Source organism: Anthonomus grandis, chromosome 13, assembly GCF_022605725.1.
Source record: "Anthonomus grandis grandis chromosome 13, icAntGran1.3, whole genome shotgun sequence".
In the NCBI taxonomy this organism is placed as follows: domain Eukaryota; kingdom Metazoa; phylum Arthropoda; class Insecta; order Coleoptera; family Curculionidae; genus Anthonomus; species Anthonomus grandis.
The window spans coordinates 14,600,267-14,615,016 of NC_065558.1; the positions used below are offsets into that span (position 1 = coordinate 14,600,267).

Consider the following 14,750-nt stretch of genomic DNA (forward strand, 5'->3'; position numbering starts at 1 on the left):
TGTTTATTTTCCATATATTTTCTGGAAAATGCTGCTCTCATTAAAGCTATATTAGGTGTCTCCATTAGTGGTTTTCGGTTATCATCTTTCTTGTATTTAAACCCCAAATGACAAAGCAGGGTTCGTAGAGATCCATAGCTTATATTAACTATTTCTTTTTGGCATAGCTTTTCCTTAAGCCGTTGTATGGTTACATGTTTCTCTGAAAGTATAGTAACAATATACAATTTTTGCCATTTTTTTAAATATATAACTTACTTTGTGCATACATATTATATAATACATTCCGAACTTCTATTTTGGGATCCTCATTCAGGTCGAGGGTTTTAGTTTTTCTTCGAGACCTATTTATTCCAGGTGTTGAAGGCAGTGCATTTTGATCATTGGATACTTTGATACCGGTTACAGTTTTTAAGCTGATTTTCAGGGAATGAGCAACTCTATAAAGTTTTTCAGTTTATCATATTATCGTAGGATAGATCAGTACTCTAATAGTCCTTCGCTGTGGCACTACCCCAATGCCTACCAGTGGTGCACTACCCCAAATGACAATACCATATGTCATAAGAGAGTGGAAAAGGGTATAGTAGGAAGTAAGCATTACACGTTCTGACACGACAGCACAAACTGCGAAGCATGTATATGGAAGTTTTCAGCCTAATCGCACCTTATCAATGTGTGTATCCCATTTTAGTTTAGGGTGAAGTTAAATTCTAATGAACCTCACTTTAGGACAGTTCACAGGTCCCACCCTAGGAGGCAAATCATTTATAGATATCAAGAAAAGCAGTGGCCCCAAGATTGATTCCTGTGGGACTCCAATGACCATCTCCCTCTAAGCGGACAAGTTCATCCTCACCATCTGGGTCCGGTTACTCAGATATGAGCATAGAAGAGAAATGCTGCTCCCACTGAACTTATATTATTTTAGTTTCTCAAGAAGAATGGCATAAGTGACACAGTCAAACGCTTGGCTACTCAAAGAACAAGGCCATTAAATGACTGCGGTCCTCGAAGGAATGCATGACCTCGACGACCAGGCTGAGAACTCTCATTGTGGTACTCTTTTCCTCCCTAAAACCCAACTGGCTATTCGTGAAAAGAATAAGCCACTCAAAGTAATGTAAGATCATCTGAGACATACACTTCTTCAAGATCTTAGAAAATACAGACAATAAAGAGATTGGTCTATATTTGGTCACTTCAGTAATATCACCTTTCTTAAAAATTGGTGTGACTAATTGTGTTAATGTGTTAAAATTTTCCTAAAGCAAAATTTGGAGTCATGCAATGGTAGATTAAGATCATAAAGGCGAATGAGAGGATCAGTCATGGCTGGTGGAATATCATTCATGATTTTATGGGCATTGTGGACAAAAAAATCATTAGATGAGATGTTGGTTATTAAGTTTTGCTTCTTCTTAGCCCCACGTTGACTGTTTTTGATATTCTACATGGACTTTATAGGATGTTTTGAAATGAAAATAAGCCTATCATTTGCTTCATGCTTTGTAGTTTTTAATGTTTGTTTTTAAGACGTTCTAAATCTTACTATGGAAAAAGAGATTATTTCTCATATTCTTTAAAAAATCAGAGAACCATGGGTTTTTTTGTGGCTGATGTTTTTTGAAATAAGTTTTTGAAATAAGGTAAGTTTTTTCAGGGAATGAGTTCTGAAAAGCACTTTTTAATTCATCTATAAATCTCAGCCAAAGTCTACACTGAATCATCTTTATTAAGAAAGAACCAGAAGCATCCTTCTACATTTCTATAGAATTAATTAAGAGATTTATTATTTCTATAGAACTAATTAGAATTATTTAAAACTTGCTGAGTGATTGGTCGAAACGTTACGGGTTTCGATTCAGTTTTGTTGGTATTGTTAAAGCTTTTATGTTGAGTGCCAAAAGACACAATTAAGTCTAGCAGTAAAATAGCATTGCGCCTTGTATCTAACTGAAATAAAATGCAATCCAATACTCTTGTGAAGAAAAGTGCCAAAGTCGAGATTCGAGTGCCAAAGATTGATAAAACACAACTATGACTTTATTTTAATGATTATCATCAACCATTATTAGAATACCTTAGAGAGACATATGAACAAAACTGCTCTTGACGATGCTAATAGCCAAAACGTTTCGAGCTAATTAAAGTTTTTACGAAACAGTAAAGATTTGGATTTTTTATTTTCTTTCCGTTAATAATATGACACTCCACCCTGAACAATGCCTAAACTCTGATCAGGTAATTGTTGTTAAATCTTGAATTATAATGAACGAATTTCATCCTTGGTTGTGAACCTATCTAAATTCCTTTTTAAACACAAATTAGTATTTCTAAGATAGACCATAGTTTATACGTCATACAAAGTCAGCAATGTAGTATGATAAAATTGGGTCCTGGTTTGTCAAATCTTTTAGGCGATAAATAGCAAAACAAACTGTTTGATGCACAAGTTACTTACATGATAACTTAGTTTCTAAGTAATCCTATGATTAAAACTTTTGGTGTCCAATACTCCACTAACCAAAACTCTTTAGTTTATTCTCGACACATGTTTCGTTAACGATGTCATATTTGGAAGAAGACTAAAAATTTTAAAAGTTTTAATCTTCCTCCTTCGCCCTTCTCTTAAAAGTTTCAATCTTCTACCGAAGATAACATCCTTAGCAAAACTAGTTTGTAATCATAATTTCTGAAGTTCTTACCATAAAAGTTTCATTGATCTATGATGTTCGTGGCGTAAAATTGATAAATTGAATCAAAAGTATTCCCAAAAACTAAATAAGGAAATTTACTCGTTCCAGTAGGACTTATTTTTCTTTAAAAAATGAATATCCAATTAAATTTCAAGTACCTTTGAATTAAATAATTTTTGATTTTCAGAAAATAGTTAAAAACTATTGATTGTTTAAAATTATATTATTAACTAATTTTTTTTGTATATTTGCCTGCATACTATTGGTTTAAAAAAAACAACTAAAAAACATCAATTTAGGTCACGAGATGCTCATGTTTACAGTCTAATTTACCATTCAAAAATACATTCCCCTCACATTTATTTCAATTTATATCTGTGGCTAAACATCTACCTACGTAATACGACGAAAAGCACACGGATTGATGTAATGCCGACTCTAAAAGCTTTTTTTTCCCTATTTTTAGCACATTGTTAAGAAATCTCACTTGCATTTATATACTAACCTGATTTTTTTTCGACTTTTTCAGTAATTTTTTGGTGCTGCTGCTTCTGGTTATCCGCGGTGGAAATCACAGCCACTCCCACATGATTACCATTTACCACCCCATTCTGCAAAAACTGACGGTCCACCATCTCCAGGAAATGGTATACCAGGTGCCTGGCGTCCGCGTATCTTGATTTGATAATTATGTAGGGTGACCTATACATGTATAATATGGTAAAAAAAAAATTATGTAATTGCCTGGATACAATATACAATAATTTTAAAATCAATAAAATAAACCTGCAGTTAGATATTTTATTTAGAAATAAAGAGTTTTAGGGTTTCCATAATGTGTTTTTAATATATGTAGATGTATATCGATGAATTTTAAAAAAAGCGCTTACCTATAATTATTTATCATTTAAGGTCTTTTTAAGCACTAATATGGATAAACGTTCTACAAGCAACTAAAATTTTACGTACATAAGATCATAATTTTAATTGAGGAGTAATATAGATAAAGCCAATATAATAATTAAAGCTGTTGTTATTATTAATTCAGTTGAAATATGGAAAATAGTTATGGAAGTATTTTAATTTGATTAGTTTAAGGATAGAAACTATATACAGGGCGTTCATTTGAAAACTTCCCACTAGGGCCGTATCTAGGGGGGGGTTTTGGGGATTCAAACCCCCCCCCCGAAAATCTTATAACGTAAAATAAAATTGAAACGACTGGTAACTATAACTCTTTTTTTTAAATTTCCTTTTTAAAGTTTTAAAGGTGTCCAGGCTATATTAGAGAGAAATATCCAGCAGCAATATATGTGCACTGTAGTGCTTATTCTTTAAATTTAGCTCTTGCCCATTCCTGTAAGGTTCAGTGTATCAGAAAATGTATTGGAACAATAAAATCTATTGCAAATTTTATAAAAATATCAGCTTTGCGCACTGAGATATTAAAAAATAAAATTAAAGAACATGTTCCAAATAGTAAATGGAGTAAGTTAACATCCATGTGTGAAACTCGGTGGGTGGAAAATCATGATGGACTAATTAGGTTTACTGAAGTTTTTAAACCCATTATTGAAACATTAGAAGAACTAAAACAAGTAAGAGACATCGAAACTTCTTCAAAAGCTTTGCAGTTCCTTCGAGCTATTATGACCAGTGAGTTTATTATCAGTATGTTAACAGCGTCCTCTTTATTTGCTTTTACTCTACCGTTATGCAGAATTCTCCAGACTGTGGATTTTGATCTATTTAGCGCTGTTGAGCATGTGAATACTGTTATTAGTCAGGTCAGGAATATGAGACTGAATATAGATCAAGAATTGAAAAATATTTGTAAAAAATCTGAAGCTATTATAAAGTCTATAGATGATGAAGAATGCATAAAAATACCTAGAATAGTTTCACGATAGCAGAATCGTTCTAATGCCATGGTACCTACTGCAGAGGAATATTTTCGAATCACAGTTGCAATTCCTTTTTTTGATCAATTTATAGAAGAACTGATGAAAATCTGCAAGATTTGCAAATCACGAAAAATCACTTTCATTGTTATATTGTCTAGTACCAAATATGTGCGAAGCACACATAGTAAAAATGGAAGACTTGTTACCATATGAGGAATTTTTGGACCTAGATACGTTATCTGCAGAACTACAGTTGTGGAAACAAAAATGGATTAAGCTGCCTCAAGCAGAAAGGCCAAAAAATGCTGTTGATGCATTATCAGCATGTAATCCATCTTTGTTTCCCAATATTCATACTCTGTTGCAAATTCTGACTACGTTACCTGTATCTACAGCCTCATCAGAACGATCATTTTCATCGCTAAGGCGTTTAAAAGACTATTTGCGCAATTCAACTGGTCAGGAGCGGCTAACAGGACTTGTCCTTTTAAGCGTGCATAGAAATATTTTAATTGATACCGCAGAGGTCTTAAATCGTTTTGCGAGGGAAAAGCAAAGAAATATTCAGTTGTTATTATAATTACTATTTTTAAAATTTTAACTTTGTTAAATGTGTTTTTTAGTTTAAACTGGTATCTTCTTTTAGTAAAACCTATTTATAAATTAAAGTTTTTTTTATCCCTAATATCTCAAATGTCACTGGCCTAACCCCCCCCCCAAAATTTTGGTCCAGATACGGCCCTGCTTCCCACTACGGATTTATCGAAAACCACTGTTTAAAAAAAAAAACGCCGAAATACGTCAAAAGGTTTGTCAAGGGGGACAACTTTCTAACCTAAAATTACTTCCCCCCTTTCACCCTCTGCCCCCCAGGGTCATCCCCTTTAAAATTTTAAACGGCAAGGGGTATCGAGTAATAGCTTGTTTAAAAGGTCTTTCGAAGTCTTTTATTTTGACGTTTGATTTTTTTAAATCGGTCGATTTGTTTTCGAGAAAATTAGAAAAATCTTTGTTTATTTTAATTTGTTCAGATAGAAAACAAAAACATGAAAATATCAGTTTTTATTTCAATAAGTGTTCAAAATGTTGCCCGTTTTTGGACAAACAATGATATAGGCGATGTTCAAATTCCTGACGGACATTTTCAAAAACATGTTGTGAGATATCATGGCAGCTGTCGATGATGCGTTGACGAAGTTCATCCAAACTTTCAGGTTAGGGAGTAAACACAATAGAGTTCAAATGACCCCATAGAGAAACGTCTAACGGCGTTATATGAGGAGATCTAGCAGGCCATTCTATAGGCCTCCTTTGCCCTATCCATTTATCTGGAAACTCGTCGTTTAGACATAGTGAGGAGAAGCGCTGTCTTGATGGAAATATATTTTAGCGCAACATATTAAGTCAGTTGAGTTCCTAACTATACATAAATTGCTGCTATTTATTCTTTTAATAATTTGAAACTTAATAAATAGAAATAACGCGTCAAAAAGTCTTACTCACAAGGCGTGTAATAATCAAAAACCACTTCTAAGTCGTGAAACTTGATTCGCTTCGGGGGAAGTCTATTAAAAATATGTGTGATGTCCTAATGTCCGATCGATTGCCAGTAACCAAATTGAGAACACACAGCAGTTGCGAGACAATTAAAATAGATGTAACTTTTAAAACTCCGATAGGAATTTAGTAAAATTCTTTGTGGGTTTCTTAAATAAACATATTAATCGATTTATAGAGGCTTTAAACCGCTAGTTTTATATTTCACGTGCAAGTGGTTTTTAATTATCAGACTCCTCTTACTCAAAACTTTTTATCGCATTTTTCCTTAATATATTTCTTGATCTTTTAAGCACCAATGTGGTGAGTACTTGTAAATCTGTCTTCCCTAACACAACAACTCCACAAATTTCCATTAGAGAAGCGGTAAACAAATAACATATCGCGATATTCATTCTTTAAGAAAAAAGGCAGGTTTTCCTTCCTTTGTAAATGGCAATGAATCCGCAAAAGAAGGAAATTCACGAACTATGTATTACTTGATTTTAAAACAAAAGCATAGATATTTACAATTTGACAAGAACCGTCATTAAGTTTTCACTTCGACTTAAAGTAGTTAAATAAGTAATTTGAAAATAATTAAAAAAATAATGTCTAGTTTTCCAAACATTAAATATCGGAATATCTTATTTATTTACGGGGTCGCAAATGGAAACTCGCGGAAGGCAGCAAGAGATTATGCGCTTCGTTTTCCTAATAGACGGCAACCCCATAGAAGTACATTTGCAGAAGTATTCAGATGCTGTGGGGAAACTGGTTTCTTTCGAGGTTTGCGGATTAGAGAAGGTGGTCAAAATGGTCAACGCTAGAGACAAAAACCTGCGATTATGAGAGCTGTTACAGAAGATAGATCTAGAAGTACTCTCCGCATTGGTGCTGCATTAAGGATTCACCATTCCACTGTACATAGAGTTCTTTAAAAAAATAATTTGCATCCGTTTCATTTGAAAAAAGTCCAGGACTTATTATGCCAGTGGATGGTGAGGTGAGGCTTCAATTCTGTAGGTGGTACTTGAATAAGTTGCAAGAGTGGGGAACGCATCAAATATTTTGGACAGATGAAGCAACATTTACAAGAGCCGGAATAATAAATTTAAGAAATAACCATATATGGCATACAGAAAACCCTCATGCGACTGTTGTTTCATATTTTTAGCATGAGATAAGGGTCAACGTATAGATAGGATTAATAAGAGGTCGCCTTTTCGGGCCTGTAATACTTCCTGATCGGCTCAATTCCAATGAGTTTTCAAATTTATTAAATAATGACCTTGTTGACTTTCTGGAAGAAATCCCCTTAGCCGCTAGACAGGAACTTTGGTTTCAAATGGACGGATGCCCAGCCCATAATGGCAGAACTGTGCAAAATTCCTTGAATCAATGCTTTGGGGAGAAATGGATCGGAAGATACGGTCCGGTAAAATGGCCGCCCAGAAGCTCTGACCTTACGCCCCTTGACTTTTATGTCTGGGGCACATTAAAATCTAATGTTTATAGTATTAACATTAATACTCGAGACGAACTAATTAATCGAATTAGTGTGTGTTGCAATGAAATGCGACAAAAACGCGTTGAACTTAAACGGGTTGTTGATAGTGTCAGAAGAAGATGCATCAAATATATTGAACAAGAGGGAAGACATTTTGAACAATTGTTATAATTTTAGGTTTGCCTAATGAAATTTTGATTTTTTAATTTTGGTCAATCAAGAAATATAAAATTTGAAAATTTTCAATTTTTGTGGTTTTCTTTCTTTTGCCCATGATATTGCTGTGAAGACAAATAGCTATCACAAAAGTAAGTATATCATTGGAAAGCATATTAAATGCAGTAGTTTTTGCTGAAAAAAAAACATGTCCCTATTTACCAAATTTTAGAAGAAGATACCACTAATTTTGCAACTTTCCAAAATGTTACCTTTAACTTCTGATAACACCCGGTATAAAAAACTACTCAGAAACTTATCCATCTTATAGAAAATTTAATTCTCTTTCAGATGGTTTATCTAAATTTTATGTGGTGGTAAGAATAACGGAGATATTCTTGTTTATATGAAAAAAAAACAAAGAAATTTGATAAAATCAAAAAATGTTAAATACCAGAAGAACTAAAAACTTTTCGAAAAAAAGTTATAGGACTTTTTTGTTGCAAATGACTTGTTTGATCACCTCTTAAAGTTTGGCAGTTTTTATAGTAGACACCTTGTATAAGAAGTAATAATCAAATACAGGATGGCCCATCGAAAACGTACCGCAAGGCATTACAGGATGGGAAAAAACTTTTCGGCAAAATCCAAAAACACATCAAGTATGTTTGTCAGGGGGACAACTTTTGACATAAAAACCATTTCAAAAAACTTAACCCCCTAAGCGGGAGTGACATCCCCTAATTTTTTTAAAATGGGACGGGGGTCAAGTAATACCTCCTAAAAAGGTCTTGTCATTTCCTATACAACGCTGCTTAGTTTTTAAAAATCGAGTCACTCGTTCAAGAAATATGGGCTCTTGAAAGTTGAACAGTAATGTGTGACGGTATTATTAAAATTTATTGAGAGAGTGAGACTGAACCCAGAGTGAACATAGAACACATCTTTAAGTCGACACACTAATTTAATTATTTCAAGTAAACAAACGATAAGGATGCGAGAAACAATTTTTTGTTTGTCGTTTTTGCGGCAAATTCTTTCTTTCACATTTAGTGAATAAAAATATCCAGTTTCTTTCTTCCCCTTTAAATTAGGTCATGTGGAAATCGGGTCGCGGATTTATTTAATGAACGGCATTCTAAGAAACATCTCTCTGGGAAAATTTTTCGGGAATTGCTCTTTGAACAACTCTAGAGCGATGGAATTATCTTTAAAGATAAACCTAGCTTCTTGTGACGTACTTGTGCGAATTCCAATAATTTGTCAGTAAAAACTCAACAGATTAAATTAATTTTACCTGTGTAGTTAGATACGTTTACGTAACAGTCAGCTTAATATGTCTAAATATCTAAAATTGCTAAATCTAGCTTTGAAAATTCTAAGGAGTACCATTAATTGCGTCTCTCGCCTGATAAAATTTTCTCGTAGATGGTTGTATGCATCCATAAAGTAACAAATATACATTATTCTTGTTAAGATGGGTTTATTAGGAAGATATATTTAAATAAGTTAGATACAGTTTGAACCTCATTTTGAAATAGAATGCGTACTTAAATTATTAACTCTGAAAATTAGTTTTTGTGCAATAAGTTAAAATTGGACTCTTCTATTATATCATTATGTAAAAGATTGGCTTTAAACTATTATGATTTGAAAGTAGTAGTAAGAGATTAAGTTTGATATTGCTAGAAATACTTCTCTTCCTTAAAATCACAGTTAATATATGCTTTCTAAAAGACATTTAATCCACATTATTTTTTATATAAAATCCTTTCTTTATTTTCCTTGATTTCCACACGCCTGCACGCCTTATATTTAATAAAATTATTAAAAAAAACACAGTATTCAAGTTTAATTTAATGCTAAAAATGGAAATAATATTTTAAATAAAAACTAAAACTAAATTACTAGCAACAAGTTAATAGACATGACAAGTATTTACGTGTCTGCTACTAAGGCATTAAACTCGTCTAGGCATTCCAATAACTAAATTATTGTTTGTTCTTACAGGTCATATTTTACCCATTCGTCGATAACATCCACGATGGGCCTGGCTTTATCATCTATAAAGCTAAACCAAGCTCGCAAGGGTGTAATTAAAGGATTTATGATATTTCCGAGGTAATAAACATCGTCTCAGGTATGTGACAAATTGGAGTTACTACTACCAAACATTATGTGTCCTTCAGACATCTCAGATTTAGTGCGGAAATGAGATAGGTGTAATGTAAATAGGTGTAAATGTAAATAGGTGTTTCACATATATTTTGACATCCTGATTTCCTCCAAATTTGTAGAGTTGATTAATTTTAGTTGAATTGTTACATGACATGTTTAATGAATTTGAGCCCACTGCAGACTAGCAGTTCACAAAGAAAATCATACCAAAACTCTTCTGCGATTTATTCACATGGCTGTGGAATTTCTGCAATAGTTCTAGGTCTGCCTAACTTAGAGATCTCGTTTTTAGGCATATTACAACGAGGAAATATTTCAAAACACCATAAAAGCGCCCTTTGACAATATCGATTTTTCAAACACATTTTTGTTTTGGAATATTACTATGATATTTGCCTGACAACGAGTTTTCTATGGAAAAATTAAAAAGGACCGTGACTTATCAACTTTTTTCTTTTGAAGTAAGTAGGTATAAATAATAAAAATATAATAAAATTTGGAATAGTTATGATTTACAAAAAAACATTATTTACCTTATTTCTTTCAAAATCACCCATCAGGATACCTAGAAATTTGATTACTAACTTATCTATCCGTAATAAAATTCGAACAAATCTTATCAAAATTTTCGCAAATATCATATAATCACTTGTTTGACAACCTGTCTATTTCCGTACATCACATCAATCAAAACATTGGTTCCACAACAATAATCACCATATGTTCTGTGCTAAACCACAAATTCTCGCTTTTTTTTTGCAAATATTTACTAACCTTTAGCTGCTTTCTCACTGCTTTTTTATATAATGTCTATATAATATATATAAATAGAAAATTCTCTTAAATAGTTAATTTTTTGAAAGAGTATTTTGTACTTCAACTCCTTGTAGGTCAATCAAAACAATAAATAAATTCACTTACATAATAGCGTAGCCTCAAAGGGAATTGAAAGTGATTTTCTAAACCCTACAATGGAGGTCTTGCGTGTGTCAACAAACAACTCTGCATGACGTTTATTAAATAATAATTACTATGCACAAGTTTTTACATGTTTGTATTATTTTTGTTATTTAGTTTCGACTTAGTCAATGTTTAAAGGGCAAATGAGTTTGTAAATTGATTCTATAAAGTATATTCTATAATATAAAGAAGCATTTCCTTAGACCCAAAAAGTTCAAATAAATAAATAAATTTAGAAGTAAATCCTTTTGCTTAAAAGTAAGAAGCAAATGCTCAGGTAATAAAATGATTCGCTGCAAACACTTTAAGACAATAGCCCGTATTTATAAAGCTGAAGCATTTACTTTGAAAAGGTACAAGCAAAAGGTAGAAGTAAAAGGTTTTGCTCTAATTCGTATTCATAATCTCTACCTCGTCCTTGCAAGCAAATGCTTCGGGAAAATAAAGTAAAAGGTACAGAGATTAGCGATTTCGACAAGACATGACTTGCAGCGTGCAGTCAACGCGTATGTGGTTTGTAACTGATGGGGTTGATCTTATTTGTTTCATAATCAAAAGCAGTTCGCGCGTCAAATTGATGTAAAGAAGATCCATCTAACTTATTTGTGCAGCTATTTTAAAGTGAATAAAATAATTAAAATGTCTGACATCGATAGTGAACAGGAAGTTACCGAAGATGCCCCTAACGAGATGATGTTTATCGCTAAAAAAGTCCAAGCATTTCTGGAGATTCTCGAGAAATTTCAAGTTCCAGCGATGACAAAAAAGAAAACTGCTGCATTAACTGATATCGTTAAGAAATACGTTACTTTATTTGGCAAGGAGATGGATATTAAAGCTTTTATGAAAAAAGTGAAAAAAAAAGAGAACGCGAATGAAAAATAAAACTGACAAAAATAAAACAGGGAACAAGCCCATTCGTCTTTTGTCCTGTGAGAAAGTTATGTTAAATGCTATGGATGCGGACATAAATCCTGTACTAAGTCGGGTACAGGTGAGAAATAGATTCAGGTCTTTATTATTATCTCGTAGGTACTTATGATGCATGTATATTTTTATTAGGGGCTCTTGCAATTAACGTGGCAAGTCAACCTTCTTTACCTACTTCAAAGGATGACATTATGGTGGAAAACGATGCTCATCAGATGATTATGCCTCAAGTAGTAGCTAACAAAAAGCGATCCTACACATCGGTTGAAGAGGTTGCTGCAAAAAAAATTCCTCCGAAGCCTACCTTTGCTTCGGGCAAACAAGAGTCTGACGAGACGAGGCAGTTAACGAGAACCCAGCTTCAACGATTAGTTTTAGTTGAACAACTAAAAGTTGCTCGTCCCCAACAACAATATTACTCTGCCAAGCTAAAAAATTTAAACGAGGCATCAAACGAAAAAGCCCCGCAAGAGTATGTTGTTGTTGGAGATAATATTTACCAAAACTTGTAAAGATATACGTATATGTAATATGTATCATTTATAACAAAAAAAATAATTAAACGTTTTTTTCCAGTTCAAACGTGTAAGTTTATTTTTAGTTTAAGTAAATACATCTTTGTATGTTTGAAGTAAACGACATATACATAGCATTACATGAAAGTTTTAATCCTAATTATACAGCAATATTGTTATTGGTAATAAGACGAGCTAATTCCTCCTTGTGCGCGAATAGCATCTTGTCATTCTCTATAAATGGCAAGTCCTGTTCTTCTTCTTCGTCATTTTCTTGAAAATCTTCATCTCTTAATTGCTTAGCTATATTGTGCAACACAGCACACGCAATTATAACTTTTAGAATACTGGTCAGTTTTAATCTGCATCCATACTTCAGGATAGGAAATCACCGCTTTACTTGCCCAAATGTATGCTCAATCACAACTCGCTCTGATGTAAGCAGCCTGTTAAAGACTCTCTGATATTCCTCGTGGGCTGTCTCCTAGAAGAATAGTGTTTCTTGTTTTTTTCATGATTTCACACATTGCCGAATTTTTCTATATAGGAGCATCATGGACTGATCCAGGCCAACTTTCATCTATACTAGTTATAACAGAATTCGGGTCGCATGTAACCTGTACATTAATACTGGCAAAACTGTTCGATTTACATATTCATCTCCAAATTCGGCTGGTTTTCCATCAAGACGAATATGAGTGCAGTCGATAACTTCAATAGCTGTGGGAAAACGGAACCTGGTCAACCATTTCTCTTTGGCCTGCATAATTTGATTTTCTGTATTTGGGAACCTGATAAATTTGCCGGCTTGTTGTACAATTCGCTCTAGCACGTCATGAAATATTCTGGACACTGTGGGTTGCGAACATCCCAATTCTTCAGCTATTCCGCTCTGAAATCCAGGGTTCGCACAATACCGCAGAAATATTTTCATTTTCTGCACAGGTGACTGGACTGCTCCACGAGATTCGAAATCCATGCCAAGAAAGTAATTTGCCAACCACACCACATTTTCCTCCTCAAATCTAAACAAAGTCTTAAAATCTGACTCACGAGGTGTACGTCTTGGTTTGTAGTATTTTCTTGTACGTAAATGCACCACATTAGCCATAACTAACACAATACTGCGACTAATCAACCAAAGATCACTTAAACAAGCCCTTACAAATAGATTTTATTGAATGAAATGCACAAATTTTAGGATGCAGGCTCTAAGATGCCGGGACAACTAATGATAAAATGAGAAAAGTTGCTGTAACCTAGATTCCTTTTTTTAGAAGCAAATCCTCTAGTTTTTAAGCAAATGCTTCTTTTTATAAATAAGAAAAAGTTACCACCTTTTACTTTGCAGAAGCGAGACCTTTTCCTTCACTTTTTTTTTATGCATATACTTTGAAGGAGTTGCTTTATTTTTTGAAAGCAAAAGGTAAAACTTTTTTTCATAAATATGGACTAATGATTTGCTTACAAGTGCGAGCATTCACTTTCCTAAAAGTAACTTTGCTGTTTAATAATAAGCTCAGACCTATAACCATTAGTGAATTCGCGAATTCGACGTGGAATGATTTTCTTTTTTTTTACATAAATGAGTGACTGCAACTAAATGTATATGGCTAAAATGATAAATCTCTGAAATATCAAGTACTACAAACAATGGCGTACACCTCTAACCAGTGGTTTTAAAAGCATTTTTCGATTTGAATAGGAAAGTGTGAAGTGGTTTGCTCAGAACTTTCTAGGCGAGAGTGTAGATTACTAAATACTAAATTAGTCAAATTGAAAAAAAATCAAACAACTAAATTTATCTACACGTCAGCGTTTCAAATATTTTGACAATACCTTATTAGGTTTTAGTGCCAAATAAGAGTACCTATGTTGTAATTTGGAAGTGCCTAAGCATATTTTTTTTATTCTTTGTAAAAACGGTTAGTGCCTATTAGTGTTGCCGCAAGAGACGAGAGATTCTCGTCTCTCGTCTTGTCTCGTCCTCTCTCGACGAGACGAGAGAACAAATTTCTCTCGAACTAAAACACGAGACTAGATTAGAGAAACACCTTCTCTCGACGAGAAATTCTCCTTTCTCTCGGTCTCTCTCGTAAAAAATATTTTTATATGATCTTTCAAATAGGTACATGAAAAGCATAACTTTTAGTACTCTGTACCGATACGCTAATAATAAATGTAGGTGTTTTATTTACAAAATGTGGGTTTATGTACCTAATTTCGTAAACACCCTGTCGGCTTGACAAAAGCCTATTAGATTCAGAGACCTCGGTTTCAGAAGACAAAGCGGGCAAGACGGAAAAACCCCAAGTTCAGAACCATCTATCAACCATTAGGAATAATATATGCATGTTTTATG

General features: G+C 33.5%; 1 protein-coding gene across 2 annotated transcripts in view; it reads right to left on the reverse strand.

Moving 5' to 3' along the window:
- Positions 1–10,921, reverse strand: part of LOC126743622 (aquaporin AQPAe.a-like) — a 47,812-nt gene extending 36,891 nt beyond the window's left edge. Inside the window, exons 1-2 of one of the 2 annotated variants that reach the window (XM_050450808.1) lie at positions 10,905–10,921; positions 3,205–3,401 (exon numbers count right to left, since the gene is read on the reverse strand). In XM_050450808.1, the coding sequence (XP_050306765.1) occupies positions 3,205–3,401; positions 10,905–10,906 (199 nt within the window). In that variant the 5' untranslated portion in view covers positions 10,907–10,921. Of the gene's footprint in view, positions 1–3,204; positions 3,402–3,589; positions 3,622–10,904 lie in introns of those variants that run through there. The other variant, XM_050450807.1, reaches the window with a different exon arrangement.
- Between the last annotated feature and the right edge of the window lie 3,829 nt (positions 10,922–14,750).